Source organism: Chroicocephalus ridibundus, chromosome 19 (genome assembly GCF_963924245.1).
Source record: "Chroicocephalus ridibundus chromosome 19, bChrRid1.1, whole genome shotgun sequence".
NCBI classification, from domain to species: Eukaryota; Metazoa; Chordata; class Aves; order Charadriiformes; family Laridae; genus Chroicocephalus; species Chroicocephalus ridibundus.
Window position 1 is genome coordinate 1,316,210 of NC_086302.1, and position 16,451 is coordinate 1,332,660.

Here is a 16,451-nt window from a genome sequence, read left to right on the forward strand (position 1 = left end):
ACGCCGATCTGCGGCCGCAGTCCTCCTCCTCCTCCTCCTCCTCCCGCGCTCCTTAAAATGGCTGCCGCGATGCTGCACGGCGTCTCGCCGGGGCACAAAGCAGCTGTGTCTCGCATGACAGCCCGCCAGCAAGCTCAGAACGAATTTACAGACCACAGTGCCTACATTTAAAACACTTTTTTCTTTTTTTTTCTTTTAAGCCCCCCAGATGACGAGGGATGAGCACCCTGCTGCCTTTGGAAGGTCACTTGCCTTAGTTTCCCACTACTGCTAGGAGGATGTGCTGCATAAAACGAAGAGTTTTGAGCGTTTCTACCTCCCTCAAGGGCTGCGGAAGCGCCGGGCAGGTCCTTGCCCCAGGCCCTTCCTTGCCAGGGTGGTGCCAGTTGGGCAAACACCTCTCCTGGCTTTTCTCCATCTTCTTTGCCAGCCAAAACAGCAGGGGCAGCGATTAGGTGGGAATTAGGAGCAGGCCATTAAATGGAGGGGCCTAAGCTGGCAGGAGGAGCCCCCGGGGGGGCTGCAGCCTCGGAGATCTGAGCTGCCGGAGAGGGAGAGGGACAGGGCTCCATCCCTCCGCCAGCTCGGGAAGAGCCACCTCGGAGCCTGTGCGGAGTCACAGGAGAAAGGAGGGAGGCAGCCATTGTGTGCCTCCGCTTTCTACGGCAGTAAATCCCCGCTCCCAGCGCGTAGCTCTCGTGCTCTAGCACGTCTTTTCAGGAAAGAGGAGCCACTCCTAGTCTAAAGCCACCAAAAAAAAAAAAATTTAAATTAAAATTCAAGAAACAAAGCCTGAAATGGGAATTTCACCCCGTAGCCCTCCGGGGCCCCGCCTTATGAGAAAAGGCTTCTTTTCTTCCCCCCCCAACAGGGCAAAAATGGGTTAGATCCCTAAGAAAACAGGTACGGAGCAGCCAGCTGAAGAGCGACCCAAAGGTAGCGACAAGAGGCTTGTGTGGGAAAGTCCTTTGTGGCTGTAGCTCTACATCTGCTGCAAGTCAATTAACGGCGGGCAGAGCCAGGGCTGGAGCGATTAAACGCAGCAGCTGTTGAACTAAATAAGCAACTGCGATCTTCCCTGGCCCTCGTCTGGCACCCGGGACAAGAAGGACTCGAGCTCACCCATAAAGGGGTCACCATTTATTCCCTTCAAATGGTACAAGAAAGGCCATACAGCTTGTGTTTTTGTGGGTAGGTTTCTTTTTTTTTTTTTTTTAGAAGTTAGAAAATTGCAAATCAAGTGTTTTGGCCATTAAAAAATTATTTACAGAGAAAACAAATGTGGCTTCACATTATACAGCTGGCCGGCCCCCTCCCTCCACCCACACCCTAAAAGTTATCCCTTAGAAGCAGAATTAAACACAGCGGACTTACAAGCTTTATGGTTTTAAGCCAATAGTAAGACATTGTAAAAAACTAACCAGATTAGCTTTTAAACCATCGATTTCTATAAAAAGCACAAAATACTCTAAATGAAGTCAGAACCAGGAATGTAAACTGAGAAAAAAAAAAAAAAAGAATCCATCGAACAGTCAGTGGTTTGCTGGGCTTCGGGCGCTGCCGGGGGGAGAGGGGACAGTCCGGAGACCAGCAGAGAGACCAGAGCGGGACGGGGGAGCTGGCTTCTTACAAACTGTAAATTCCAGTTACGTCCAGGATAGTCTTCCTCCCCAGTTTTAAAGGATTCAAGGTAAAACTGCTCCGAGTTGTGGTGGCAGCGGTGGGAATCCAAACCGGCTTTCTAACAGGGGAGGGGGGGAAGAAATACCGGGAGGAGGGGGGGGGGGGGTGTCTTAGAGAGCGTTGTCAGTCCGGGGTGGGACGGGGAGGTGCGGGGGCACGGCGGCGAGTCCGTGGTGTTACCGGGATGGAGAGGATGGCGTGAGAGTCTTAAACCGGGACGATGCCAAGCGGGTTCTACTCTTCCTTCTGCTCCGGGGCCGTCGTAGGCTCAGGCCCCGCGGGTTTCGAGGGCTCCTCCGGTTTGGCCGTGTCCCCGTGGCTTTCCCCCGCCGGCTGCTGCTTCTCCTCCTCCTCCTCGCGTCCCCCGGCTCCTCCATCCTTGGCCTCGGCTCCCTGCTGCTGCCCGTCCCCGGGGCTGCCCTGCTCCTCCGCCCTCCCCTCCTCGGGGGGCGCCGACGGCTCCGTGCCCCCGGCCGAGCACGGGGGGTTCTCCTCCGCCTTCCCCTGCTCCTCCGTCGGAGAGGACCCAGAGGAGTCCCCGGCTTCCTTCTTGTTCTTGCGAAACGAGATCCCGCTCAGCTTGAAGGATTTCTTGAACGAGAACTTCTTCTTCTTCTTGGGGGTGTCCTTGGGGGCCGCGGCACCTTCGGGTTTGGCGTCCCCTCCTTCGGCGGGGGGAGCGGGCTCGATGGCGTCCCCGCCGCCCGCCTCCCCCTTGCTCTCCTCCTGGAGGGGCTCGGCCGAGCCGTTGCCGTTCACGGGCGCCCCTTCGCCCACCGCCTTGGGCGTCATGTCCCCGTTGAACCTCAAATGGCCGTTTTCCTGCGGAGAAAAGGGGGGGGGATAAAACGGGGAGGGGGGAGCAGAGCACGGCGTTAGGCACAGCCGGGACCCGGCGCCCCCTCCCCAAGACCCCCCACCCAGCCGGGAAAGGGGGGGCACCGGGCATGGATGGGGTGCAGCGGGCGCGGGGAGGGGGTGCAGCCCCGGGAGGGATGCACGGCGTCGGGGGGGGGACACACAGAACACACACAGTTCGCTGCCACCGGGCGGCGCCCGCGCTCCACGCCCGGCCCCGGGGCGCGGCGGCGGGGGGAGCCCCCGCCCGGTGCCGGGGGGAGCCCGGGGCGCGGCGCGGGCGGTGCCGCATCGCTCCGGTGCCCGTCGGGCAGGAGGGTCCCCCGGGACGCCGCCGCCCCCATCCCCCACGAGCGGCCGCCGCCTTTGTCCGCCCGCCCCCCGCGGCGGGGCGCACGGCGCGGCTCCCCGGTGCGTCCCCCCCCGGTACTTACCTGCCCGTTGGCTTTACCGGGCTCGGTGGCGGCGGCGGCGTGGCCGGCTGGCGGAGCGCCGGCCTCCGCCTTGGCCGCCTTGGAGCCCTGGCTGCCCATGGTGCGGACCGTCGGGCGGACCCCGCCGCGGCGGCTGCGCTCGGCGGGCGAGCGGCGCCGAGAGGGAATGGGCAGAGCCCCCCGCCGCCCCGCTAATAAGGCGCGGAGCGGGGGCGGGCCGGCGCCGAGCCCGCCCCGGGGGCGGGGGACCGCGATGGAGCCACCGCCCCGGAGGGGATTGGGGGGGACCGACGGGGCCGTTCCCCCCCACCGGCCCCGGCTCGGCGACCCCCGAGGCCGGGGCAGCCCCGGCGGGGGCGAGAGAAAGCTGTGAGGAGGCGGTGGGGAGATGGGGGGGGCGCTGCTCCCCCCCCCCACCCCCCCCCCAGCCCCCTCACCCCCGGGGTGCCGCTCACCCCAGCCCCGTCACCGCCAGGGTGCTGCTCATCCCAGCCCTGACACCCCTGTGGTGCCTCTGTCCCCGGCCCCGTCACCCCTGGGGTGTCTCTGCCCCCCGTCCCCTCACCCCTGCGGTGGTTCTCGTCCCATCCCTGTCACCCTCAGGCTACCTCTGCCCCCAGCCCTGTCACCCCCAGGTGCTGCTCATCCCAGCCCCACCACCCCCGGGGGTCCCTCTGCCGCCAGCCCTGTCACCCCTGAGCTTCTAGCCCCCACACCTCTGGGGTGTCTCTGCCCCCAGCCCTGTCACCTCTGGGGTGCTGCTCATCCCAGACCCATCACCCCTGGGAGCGTCCCGTGGTACCACTCGTCCCGGCCCCATCGCCCTGGGGACAGTCTCAGGGTGCAGGTTGCCTCAGTCCCACCACCCCAGGACGCTCCTTCCCCCAGGGGTCCGCTCACCCCAGCCCCAGCACCACAGGGTACTGCTCACCCCGGCCCTATCATCCCCCGGAGGGTCCTGCGGCGGCGGACACACAACCCGGCTCCCTGCCCCGCTCTGCCCCTGGCACGCAGACCGGCTGGTTTTTCCCCGCTGGTTCTTCCTCCTCTGCTTTCCTGGAACGGCAGAGCTCAGGAGAAAGAGAAAACGGGACTAAACCAAAGTGGATGCTGACGCTGGCAAGGGGCCTGCAGCTTCCTGGTGCTGCCAAGGCCACCAGCCGCAGCCTCGCCGCAGCACGGAGCCACCAGTGGCCGTGGGGGACTCCCCTGGGGGGGCTCCCTTGGCACCCCGGCACAGCTGATTTCACTGAAGGCACCCAAAAATCAAGACCCCTTTGTGCCTAGCCAAGCATTCCCTGGCCACTGTGCCGGTGGCTACCACGGGCCACCCTCCCAAGAGCCGTGTCCTGAGCCCCGTGACCCCGGCACCTTCCAGCGATCCCGCTCCTGCCAAACCGGCCCCAGAGATGCCGCGGGCAGGCGGGACCCCCCCCAGGCCCCCGCACCCAGCTGTGCCGCAGAGCCCACGCAGGATCAAGGCCAGCGTCTCCGAGGGGGAAAACAATGTGCCGCTGTGTGCGCTCCGCCAACAAGGTCATGTTTTGTCTCTGTCCTCCCTCCTCCCCCCGGCACCCATCATCTCACCCCCGTTAGAGCGAAATTTCTCTGTTAATTAAAACAGGCGGCATCTTCCTTATTGACTTTTGGTTGCCAGTTGATAAAGCCGTTGAATGGCTGCCGGGCTGCTGCCGGTCCGTCCGCCCGCGCCTTCGGCCATCTGCAAGAGGGAGAGTTGCCCGAGCGGCCGCCCGGGCTGCAGAGGAGCTGCGGAGGATGTACCCCGTTTAAAAGCACGTGCTTTTCAGAGCGTAGCGAGGCGGTTTGCTTTGGGAAGACAAACAGTCCCAGCCAGTGCATTGAATTAGGCAGCAAACACGCTCTGTCTTCTGCCACTCATTCCCGAGCGCGAGCTCCAGGCCAGTGTCCCCAACCATTACCTGCTGGGGAGCAAACCCGGCAGAGCCGCGGCTGGGGAGCCCTTCCCTCTGCCCCGTCTGGCGTGGGGCAGCGTCTGTGCCAGCCCCACACTTTTCTTTCCACCTTCTGGGACTCATTTTCTGTCTTTCTGCTGATGTTCATTTTGTCCTGGCTCTTCTCCGCAGGAATGCAAAGAGTCTTCATGCTGCTGTCCCGTCCCATCCCATCCCATCCCATCCCATCCCTTCCCACCCCATCTCATCCCATACCATCCTATCTCACCCCATCCCATCCCATCTGACCCCATCCCATCCCATCCCTTCCTGCCCCACCTCACCCCATCCCAACCCATCCCATCCCGCCCAATTCCACCCCATTCCCATCACATCCCGTCCAGTGCCATCCCATTCCATCCCATCCCATCCCATCCCATGCCCCACCGCTGCAGCGGGAGCGCATTGTGGCCGTGCTGAGCAAACCCGAGCCAGCACCGGCTTTCGCAGCGCCTGTCGGAGACCGTCCATCCCTGCGACAGCTCCCGCCCTCCTGTACCGAAGCCGCGGGGAGCGCTGAGGTGAGCAGCACCCATCACCCACCGCCGTCCCCGCTGCGGGCGCTGGGGGCTGGGAGGGGGCTCCGGGGGTGCAGCCTTCGGGGTGACGGTGGTAGCCTTGGTGCGGGGCTGGGGACGCAGACGTGTGTCCCGCGCTGTGAAACCGGCTGCTTGCTGGAAAGGTGTTTCCTTCAGCGGAGGGCTGGACGAGTGGCCGGGCTTGTTCGAGGGGGTTCTATGGGGCTGGGGCCGCGGTGCTGCCGCCGTGCTCCGTGCCGCTGGCTCAGCCGGGGCTGCTGGGCTCGGCCCCCCCCGTCCGCCCAAAAGCTCTTCCAGCTTTTGCTGGAGGGGAAGAAAGTGCTTCACACCCCGCTGGGCCCCTCCGCAGCGCTGGGCGGGCAGCGCTGGAGCGACGGGAGGCACACGGGATGGCTCCGCAGGGCGGCTTCAGCGTGAGTGGGGAGGTCAAGATGCGGAGCTGCTGTGGAGGGGGGGCAGCCCCCTGCCGCCATCGCAGCACACCTCGCATGCGGTTTCCGAGCGGCTTCCGTCTCCGAGGAATCCCCAGTCGCCACATCTCTCTTGATCCCGGCTTTTCATGAAATCCCTCTTCTGCGGCGCTGCGTAAGGGATGTGTTTATAAATAGCCCCGTTCCCCCGTGGATTCCCGGCCGTGCCTCCTCTTCCAAGGCCCGGCTCCGCTGCAGATGTCCCCTGCCAGCGCTGATGGCAGCGGCATCAGGAACGCTCAGCGGTGCTTGGTGCAGCCACGACGGCAGCTGCCGCTGGTGCCGGAGCCCCGGTGCTCTGTGGGGCGAGGGTGGGTCCCCCCGGACAGACCCGCGGCCGGTTGTTCTGGCTCTTAACCTGGGAAGAGGCTTTTTTCCTCCTCCACGTGTCACGGGGGGTATCGGTGGCACGGAGCGGCCGGAGCTGCCACACAGGCACCGGGGCCGGGGTGGTCACACCGGGAGAGCGGGTGGAGGGCAGAAACCCACCGACGGGTTTCCAACATAAACCGAACACCAACCCAAACCCTCCCAGTGGAAACCAGCGCAGCCGCCAGCCCCTCGTCAGGGTCCCGTCCCTCCGACGCCGCCTCGGCCGCAGGTCAGGCTCCTCCGTGCCCTGGCGTGGGGCAGGGAAGTGGAGCCGGGTGGAGGATGCTCTGGCTCCACGCGGGGTCTCCCCCGGCTCCCAGGGCTTTGGCTGCTCGGGAAGTGCCGGGGATTTGCAGGGTGCGGGCAGACGGACAGATTAGGGGTCTGTCTGCTCCTCCGGCAGATGGACAGGGAGACAAATCTGTCTGCCTTCTCCGCGCCCTGCTCCTGCCTAAAAGGCCTCGGGGATGCAAGATCTCAGCGGATGTTATTTTCCACTTTCCAGACCTACTTAAACTGCGTGCTGATTATTAATTTATGAGGTGTTAAGCACTGACGGGCTGCAGGGAGAGCGGCGGGCGCAGCCCCTGCGCCGGGGGTTGCAGGAGGGTGCAGTTCCCAGCCCCGTCCCTGCTCCTGCTGCCCGCCGTATTCCCCCAGCCCTTAATGAAGAATTAATGCAATTATTTATTCATGTATCTGGAGCCATTCACAAGCCTCTGATCATCTGCTCGAGGATTTTAACCGAGTTAGCGGGGGCCCAGTCAGGGCGACCAACGGCCCTGGGAATAAAGCAGAGGGATTTCCATATTGATTTATAAATAGCAAAGGAATTAGCTAATTAGATCTCTCTGGGGAGAGAATTCCGGCAGGGAGAGTGCGAGGCCGGGCTGTGCCGTATGCAGAGACGGATGGTAATGGCTTCTGCCAGCGCGGCGGCTCCGGCACGGGGACAGCCCTCGCAAACGGCCCTCGGCTGAAAATAGGAGCCACAGGTTGGGGTCCGGGGTCCGTCCCTGCCCGTGCTGCCGTTCCTGCCGGCCCTGCCTGCCCGTGGCTCGGCTTTCCCGGGCCCTGCAGCTCCAGGATGTGGCCACCTGCCCAGTCCCTGGGACAAGCGACGCTCCGGCTGCGCAGCCCACGCGGGGCTGGGGTGAAGGGCCCGGGGGGACCACGGGTGCCAAGCGGGGCCGTCCCCAGCTGCAGAAGGGAAATCTGCGGAGCTTCGTGATGGGGGATTTCTGCAGGGGACGAGGGCCGGGAAGGTAGGAGGAAGAGCGGGGCTGCGTGGTGGCCGAGGGGATCTTTCCAGCCCTTCGCCCAAGCAGAAGTTGGTTGCCGCTAAACCTGCTTGTGGCTGCACCGTCACTGGAGCCAGCCACCGAGTCGGTGCCGAGTGACCCTCTGACATTTGCACCAGGAAAGAGCATCCTGGACCCCAACAAGGGTCTACACGGGACTTCTCCAGGGGTCTCCCTGCTGCCTCCGCGAGCCGGTGCCGCAACCGGCGTCCCCAAATCCTTCCTGCCCTGGGAAAGGCTCCAGCCCGGGAGGCTGCAGCGCGGCGCTGGCTTCCCATAGAAACACATGAAAGGGCCCGTTCTTGTATTTGCCAGAGCCCCGTCATTTTTGGTTGTGAAGATCCCATGGCAACCGGTGCCTTGTGTAACTGCGTTTGCTATTTCTGGGCTTGCTTTTCACTCCGGTAACATCCTCCCCGCATCCCACCCCGCAGGACCAGCCCTGTTCTCCCACCCCAGGACCTTTCTCCCCCCGTCACCCCCTTCCCGGCTGGCACCGGGGCGGCCGGGACAGAGGTTGGCAGCTGTGAGTCATGGCGGAGGAAAGGGAGAGCAATCCCCTCCGTGTCTCTTATCTCGGAGACCATCTGCCCTTCTTTATGGCCAGGAGCCGGAGCATTTGCAAACAAAGCCAAGCCCTATAACCTAACACCCTCCAACCCCAGCGGCGGGTGGCCGGGGTGGGCTGGGATGTGCTGCCCAGGGCTCCCAGGCCCTGTTTTGCCCCAGGATGGGGAGGGAGTGGGATGTGGGGGGTCCTGGGTGCCCCATATTGACACTGTCCCAGGAGAGTTTCTGCATGGCAGGGATCAACACCCCGCGGGAAGGCCCCGCATGGCCTTTCCCAGACCACCGGTCTCTCCCGAATTATTCTCCCGGGAGAACAGGAAAAGGCCACAATGCCCTCGCCCTGGCGGGATGCTCGTCCCACGCGCCTTATCTCCCGCATCCCCGCTGTAGGCTGCATTTCGGTGCTGATAAAGGACTCCCTGACCCTGAGCAAGCCCCGCGCTGCCGGTTCGGTTGCATTGCGAGAGCAGGACAGCTGCCGGCGGGTGTCTGGAGAGAAAAGGGGCCGCAGCATCCGACGGGCAGCGGACACCCCACACTGGGCTCTGCTCCCCCGGCCGGGGCTGCTGGCAGGGTCCCGCAGCCGGGGGCTGAGCAGGGAGCGTGTTTCAGAGCCTCCTTCCTCATTGGAAGGGAAGTTTATAATGGAAACAAAAGCGATGCTCAGTCCAAGTGGAGCTTTTCCCGTCCCATTTCCTCCGGAGCTGCCTGCGGAGGTGCCACAGGAGCGTGCCCGCACGTCATGGCTGGGGCGCACGGTGGGGGTCCTGTGTTTTGGGCATCGTGCCGCTGCACAGCGCTCACCGAGTCCAGCCGTGCCACGGGGAACACGGCCGGGCTGCGGTGCCATCCTGCCGTGGCAGAGCCAAGGGGGAGCAGGGTGCCGCCCTTCCCTTGGGGACAGTGACCCCCCCCAGGCCGTTGGGAGCCCGTGGTTCTCCCCAAGGTGGGCTCAGCTCCATCCATCCCTGGGGTCACCTGTGACAGCTCCTGGTGACAGGCTGCAAGAAGGGACCTTAGAGCTGTGTCGCGCTGCCGGGGCTGCTCACGCGCAGGTGGGCTGCTGGGGGTAGCTCCCTGTAGGGCTGGGGACACATGGTGGCTGTCACGCTGCCAAGGGGACACGGGTTAGGGTCAGACATTGCTCCTACTCAGGGCAACGCCTCAACCCAGCTGCACAGAGCTGCGCCTGCGAGACGGCAACTCACCTTGGCCTCTGGCATGGGGGAGGACAGCGTGTCCCTTCCCCGGCCCTGTGAGCGTGGGTACAAGGCAGACACCGGCGGGGTATGGTCACGGGTGGGCCCTGGGTCTCTCTGGGGCTGCAAGGGGGCTTGCATGGCTGGCGGGGGCCCAGCCTGTGTGTCAGCATGGGTACAGCCCGTGTACACCAGCATGGTCCCAGTCCGTGCACACACACCAGCATGGTCCCAGTCCATGCACACCCAGCATGGTCCCAGTCCATGCACACACCCAGCATGGTCCCAGTGCATGCACACCAGCGTGGTCCCAGTGCATGCACACACCCAGCATGGTCCCAGTCTGTGCACACTCAGCATGGTCCCAGTCCATGCACACACCCAGCACAGTCCCAGTGCATGCACACCAGCGTGGTCCCAGTCCGTGCACACCCAGCGTGGTCCCAGTCCATGCACACCAGCGTGGTCCCAGTCCATGCACACACCCAGCACGGTCCCAGTGCATGCACACACACTCAGCATGGTCCCAGTCCGTGCACACACCCAGCATGGTCCCAGTCCATGCACACCAGCGTGGTCCCAGTCCATGCACACCCAGCGTGGTCCCAGTCCATGCACACACCCCCAGCATGGTCCCAGTCCATGCACACATACTCAGCATGGTCCCAGTCCATGCACACACCCAGCGTGGTCCCAGTCCATGCACACCCAGCGTGGTCCCAGTCCATGCACACACCCCCAGCACGGGTCCAGCGAGCATCTTGCACATGCAGAGCCACGATGCTGCTCCCAAGAGCATCCCTCGGCGATGGGACACGCCAGCCCAGCACCTCCACTGCCAGCCCCCCGTAGCCCAGCGGGGTCACCCCTTTTCCCCGAGTCCCCGGGGCCGGTGGCAGGCAGCCGAGCGCGTCGCGGGGCAGCCGGCACTGCCGGACCCGGGGACAGGGAAGCGGCGCTGGGGTGCCGTGGGGCAGCGGTGCCTCCCCCGGCCGGCAGCCGGGGATGTATGGGCCTCTTTCTCCCTGCGAGTCAATGTGTCTTTTTGTTGCGCTGCCGGGTTTTGAAGCCTGCGAGCGGCGAGAGACAATACGTCGCATTGTTCCCTTTCAGCAACATCTGACGGGCCGGGCAGAGAGAGGCCAGTGTGCGCGGAGGGGGGAAGGGACCGGGATGGACGGACGGACGGACACACGGGCAGCAGGAAAGACGCGGGGACACTTCTGCCTGCCTGGATGAAGGGCCGGAGGGACGGGCGGCGCTGGGGGGGGTGCCGGGGGGATGTAGGAGTTGGGGTGTGGGCTTTATTTTCTGGTACCCAAACACCCCTGAGGGACACAAACCTCCAGCCCCGCTCATCTTAATGGACTATTAACTTTACAGCCCCGTTAGGAACCTGGAAGCGTCAATACCGTTAACCTGTTCGTGGCTGCTCCCTCCGCCAGAAGATCCCGGTTGCTGTGCCGGGGCCGTGCCCCCGGGGGTACCTGTCGCCCCCGGTAAATCCTGGGGTGCCGGGAAAACCCTCTGCCCGAAATCCCAGGCGGGTGGGATGGGGCAGGGGCTGGGTCCCCGCCGGGGTGTGCTGTGAGGGGGGAGCCGGGAGCGGAGCCTGGAGGGGGAATCCCGGCAGCGCTGGGATTGTCTGCAACTTTCCATCAGAAATCCCCTCCTTCCCTTAATCCCTGCCGTCCCCGGCCTGGATTGCTTAATTGCCAGGAACAGAATTCCCCTCTGCCTCTGAGCAAAACCGAAAGTGTCCCCAGGGCCACCAGCCCCTCTGTGGCGGAGAAACGGCACCCCCCGTGCAGACCCCGCTCTCCCGCGATGGCTCTCGCTCTCGGCGGAGGGCCCGGGGGGGGGGGGGACACGGGCTCGGTGGGGACCTGTGGGGTGGTGGGGGGGGCTGGCGGTGCCCTCCCCGCCCCGCGGCTCGGCGGGCTGCAGCAGCAGATGCATTTCGCCCAGACTCGCATGGCCGTAGCCATGGCAACGGCCGCGGGCGGCGGGAGGCGCGGGGGGGGCTGCGGGCGGGGGCGGGGGGCGGGCGGGGGGGGCTGCACGGCTGCCGTCGCGCCCCACGGCGGGGCTTCACCCCGTCCCCCGCCGCGATGCGGGTGCGCAGCCGGAGCCGCGGCGCGTCCGCGCTGTTGGCACACGCGTGTGCGAGCACCGACACCGGCGCCGGGGCACGCGCTGTCCCTGGGGGGGGGAGGGCTCCGAGGCCGGGGGGGCGGGGGGCGATGCCGGGGCCAGGTAGAGACGGAGCCTCTCACCCTGTTATCAGGGCTGGGCTGCCATAAAGCCGCGCTCTTTGCATCGGCGTGGGCCGCGCTGCCCTTGCCCCCCCCCGCTCCGCTTTGTCTCCGCGTTAACTTTTAACCACGGCAGTTTTTTTCCCTCTCCGCCGCCACCGCCGCACCCCGCCGGCCTCGCCAGGCCCTGCGGCTCCAGGGGGCTGTGCCCCCCCCCGCAGCATGGTGCCTGCCTGCTCCCTGCCTGCTCCCTGCCTGCTCCCTGCCAGCACGGGGACCGGTCTGGCTGCGTGCCGCTCCTGCCACCTTCCCGGGTGCCTCCGGGGGTGATGGTGGCCGGGGCTGGCAGGGGCAGAAGGGCCGTCGCTGCCGTGATGCCGGGTTTGGCTGCTGCCTGCCTGCACCGCTGCCTGCACCGCTGCCTGCCCCAGCCCCCCCGCTGCCGCCAGCCGGGATGGGTTTGGCAGCAAAGCAGCTCAGCTGGAGGAAAGCCTGCGGCGCTGGAGTGACCCACTAACCTTGTTCTTCTTAAAAATGCATGAAATGCAGGCAGCTGCCTACGGGGACTCGCACACGCATGCTCGTGATCCCGCACGGGTTGGAAAGGAGGAGTGGGGGGGTGTCACGTTTTCGGCCCCGCACCCCCGTGGCGGGGGAGCCCCCGGGAGCCCGGGGGTGCACGCTGCGCTCGCTGCCCCGGTTTCAGGGTGTCTGCGGGTGGGGGCTCTGCTGTTTGGTGCCCTGCGCGTCCCCAGCCCCGGCGAGAGGCTGCGCTGCCCGTGGCACGGGCAGGATTCCCGGGGGGAGCTGAGCCATGGCGCAGGCCTCCTGCTTGGCTCTGCCGGTGCCACGAGGCTGCGGTGACACCGCGGTGGTGCGAAGTCCCCCTGGCACATCCCCTGCTGTGCCCGGCAGCCAGCTGCCGCGGCTGGGGCCGGGGTTTGCTTTGGGTGCCACCGTCACAACCGGGTCCCGCTGCAGACAGGAGAGGGGTGGCAGGGTCCCGCCGCCGGGGGAGGCGAGGAGGCCGCAGGCTCGCCCCGTCCCCTGGCCGCCATCGCAGCCCTGACCTCGTTTCTCTCCAGCTTCCCCCTGCCTTTAATACACCCCGGACAGATGGCTGCGAGCCGGGGGAGCCGGGGACGGCGGGGGGACGGCAGCTCAGCCCCGCGATGGGGACACGGACCCCGATCCCCGTGCCCAGCATCACCCCCTGGCCCCGGTGGGGCTGCAACCCTGGTGGGTGCTTCCCGGCCCCAGTGTGGCCCTCGCTGCCATGGGGGTGCCGGTGCCCGTGGGGGGACACGTCCCCCCCGCCCCAGCAGGGGTTAACGGATTTCTCTCTCGCACGCGGCTGATTTAATTTTGATCTCGTTTGCATAGCTGATGGCGGCTGCACCAGCTCCTGGGCACGGTAAAGACACAGGGCGGGTATTTTTAGCTGCTCCGGCCTTGAGCCGGGCAGCCCTGGGGGCAGCGTCTGACCCCAGCATCCCATTGTGGGCACCCCGGGGGGGGGACGGGCACATCCAGCCCCTGCCATGAACCCAGGCCCTCGGCGGCACAGGAGAAGATTTGCAGGATTAGGGTTTTGCCTTTTTTTTTTTTTTTTTTTTTTTTGTGTGGTTGCAATCCTGTTACAAGAAGAAGAAGCAGAACCCAGGACCCGCCGGCAGCCCAAGCTGACATAAATAAACTGCTTGTTGCATACAGTGCGGTGCATCACGGGCAGCTCCATCCCCTGCTCTGCTCCCCAGCCCGGAGAGCGGCTTCATTCCCGGCTGGATCCGGCTGTGGCACGTTTCCCATCCTCTTTCCTCCCTGCAGCAGCTCCCAGCTCTCTTCCCATCGGAGCTCCTCGACCTCGCTGCCACATGGCTCCTTCACCCCCGGAGCGTTTCGACCCCGGAGGAGGGAGGAAATCACAGCGAAAGAGGAGGGGAGTTTTGCTGAGCCTTTTTGGAAATCCCTGCGGCTTCCACTGGGGTCCCATCCCTTGCTCGTGCGGCCGCGAAGATGCGGAAGAGCGCGAGTCACCCGCAGGAAACCACATCGCTCGCCCCGTGGCCGAGCCCACGCCGCCCACCGCAGCTGGCGGGGCTGTGCCTGGCCACCACGTCCCTCATCACCCACCTGCTCGGGGCCACCCAAACGGCACATCCTTCAGCCACAGCGTTGGCGTGAGCTCGGCCTTCTGGAGCTGTGCGGCGCGTGTGCGCGTGGGGGTGTGCGTGTGTGTATGCGCATGGGGGTGTGGGTGTGGGTGGGTGTATCTGGGGTGTGTGGGTGTGTGGTTGTGCGTGTGTGTGTGTCTGTGTGGTTGTGTGTATGTGCGTGTGTGTGTGTGGGGGGATGTGCGTGGCTGTGTGGGGGTGCGGGTGCACGTGTGTTTGGGTCCATGCGTGCGTGGGTGCGTGTGTTTGTGGGTGCCCGTGTGCGTGTGGGTGCTTGTGTGTGGGTGTGCGTGTGCGTGGGTGCCCGTGTGTGCGTGTGGGTGGGCGGCTGTGCACAAACACACGCACAGACACACACCCACGTGCTCGCACCCATGCGTGCACCCAGCTGCACACACACACACACACACACACGTGCACCCACGCACACACCAGGTGGCAGAGGAATCAGTCTCTCGACTCCTCCGACTAATTAACATAAAGCCACACTGACTAATTAACCGTCCCGGCTCATTAGAGCCTGGGTACCGCATCGCTGGGAACAGCAGGCAGCCTGTCGAAGCACCGTGGCCACGTTCGGCCACGTTCGGCCCCGCGCCGGCCACCGGCCACCCCTGATCCCCCCCACCGGGAGCGTCCCCATCCCTGTCCCCATCCCACCACGGCCCTCGCCGAGGCTTCTGGCGGCGCTAACGAGATTGATTCCTAATCCACTTATTCCTGGCTGGCATGGAGGGCTGCTGACAGCCTGCTTCCATCACCTGGCGTGGGGTTTTTCCCCCCGTCCCCGGTGCCTCGGGTCCCCGGGGTGGCCCCTCTAGGGCCACCCCGGGGACCCGAGGCACCGGGGACGGGGGGAAAAACCCCGATGATCTTGGCCAAGCAGCCATGGGGATGCGGGAAGGACCACGTAAGGACCGTGGAGGGATGGTGGCATCATCCCCGCTCCGTCCCTGCAGGGAGGGTGGAATCGGGAAGGGGAGGTGACACCGCCAGCGTCACCTGCCCTGCGGCAGGGTGGCCCTGGGGAGCAGCAGCGATGAGCAAACCTTGCATCAGCCGGGAAGGGAGATAAGGAGCCCTTCCCAGCCCTCACCCTGCGGGGTGTCTGGGGCTGGGGGGGGGGAATGGGGGCTGCTGTCACCCCAGCGCGATGACACCCGCTCCGCAGGAGGAAGGAAAAGGAAATTTCTCGCTTCCTTCTTTACAAAGGGCTGCGACGTGGCTGCCTGGGAAGCCGCCCCCCCCCACCACCACCACCGCCCCCGCACAGGTCCCGTCCTGCCGCCGCACCCCGTGTGTGTGTGTGTGTGTCCCCCCCACGCCCCATCCTCCCCGGAGCCTGCCGGAGCACGCCGCTCCCCGCCGGCTGCCGGGGGGGGTGAGTCACGGCTCCGCACGCCCGACCGGTTTTGGGGGAGACCCTTGGGCTCGGCGTGGGAACGGCCTGACCTCGGCAGCAGGGGGGGCGGGGAGCCGGGGCCAGCCCACCCCCCACCACACCCCCCGAGCTACCCGCGGGACCCTCGGCACCCCAAAAGACCAAGGCGGGGGGGGGGGGGGGCTTTGCGCTGCTGGGGGGGCGGGTATCGGTGTTCCTGGAAAGCCCTCGCTCCCTGCCGCGCAGCCCTGCCTGCGATTCCCTGGTGGATTAAAAACTAGGTCAGCGGTAGATTCCCCAAAAGTGATTGCAATCGGGGAACTGCCGCTCCCCGGGTGCCAGCCCTGGGGGAGACTTTGCTCCGTTCGATACCTTTGTCACTGAGCCGGAAGAAAACGGCTGGTGAAATGCAGAATCCCCCCCTGAAACCACCCGACCCAGCCGGGTCCCTCCTGCCGCGGCGTCGGGGACGGGTCCCGCACGGAGGCTGGGGACCGGAGCCCCCCCGGGGAGGGCGCCGGGTGCGGGGGCAGCTGCTGGGGACACTGCCAGGTCCCCCCCGTCCGAGGGTCGGGAAAGAGCACTGGGGAGGACGGAGGGTGCTGGCATGGCGGGGGGAGCTGGGAACACCCGGTGCAGGGAGCAGGGCTATGCGGGGGCCGGGGAGGAGGCAGAGCGGCTGCGGCCGCCCCGGCGGGCAGGATGCGGGGCAGGAAGGCAGCCGGCGGCCCCGGGGTCGGCGGAAGAGCGGCGGAAAGCCTCGGGGCCGCGGCGGTGGCGGCGGGAGGAAGCCCGGCTCCCGCCGGGGGCTGCCCCGGTGCACGGGTGTGCCGTGGGGGACTGGGAGAAGGGGCGCCCGCCGCCCCGCCGTGGGACCGAAACTCCCGCGGTGCCGGGAACGAGCCCTTCCCGGGCGAGCCCCGGGCCGCGGACGCCTCTCGGCCGCCCTGGGGGCTGCAGGCCGTGGCGTGCCCCGCAGCAGCCGCGTGTCGGGACTCGCGGCCTCACCTGGGAGATGCTGCAACCGGCTCCGCTCCGCTGCCGCCCGGGGGCACCCACCCCAGCGCGGCACAGGACCCCCGGCACCCCCCTGCGGTGGCCGGCGAGGCGATGCTGCGACCCACGGGGGGCCTGGCCGGGGTCTGACCGAGGATCCGGGTCCCCCGGGAGCGTAGGGGTGGGTTTGGGAGTATTTATGCTCCCTTGGAGCTCGGGGCGGGGGGGGGGGGGCTCAGGGGTGCT

At 66.1% G+C, this 16,451-nt stretch overlaps 1 protein-coding gene across 1 annotated transcript; it reads right to left on the bottom strand.

Annotated features, from left to right (window-relative positions):
* Positions 1-1,370: 1,370 nt before the first annotated feature.
* MARCKSL1 (MARCKS like 1) lies at positions 1,371-3,157 on the bottom strand. Its single transcript, XM_063355807.1, has 2 exons — positions 2,976-3,157; positions 1,371-2,505 (listed from the first exon to the last, which is right to left on the bottom strand). The coding sequence occupies exons 1-2, from the start codon at positions 3,072-3,074 to the stop codon at positions 1,918-1,920; spliced, it is 687 nt and encodes a 228-aa protein (XP_063211877.1). The 5' UTR covers positions 3,075-3,157; the 3' UTR covers positions 1,371-1,917.
* Positions 3,158-16,451: the final 13,294 nt, after the last annotated feature.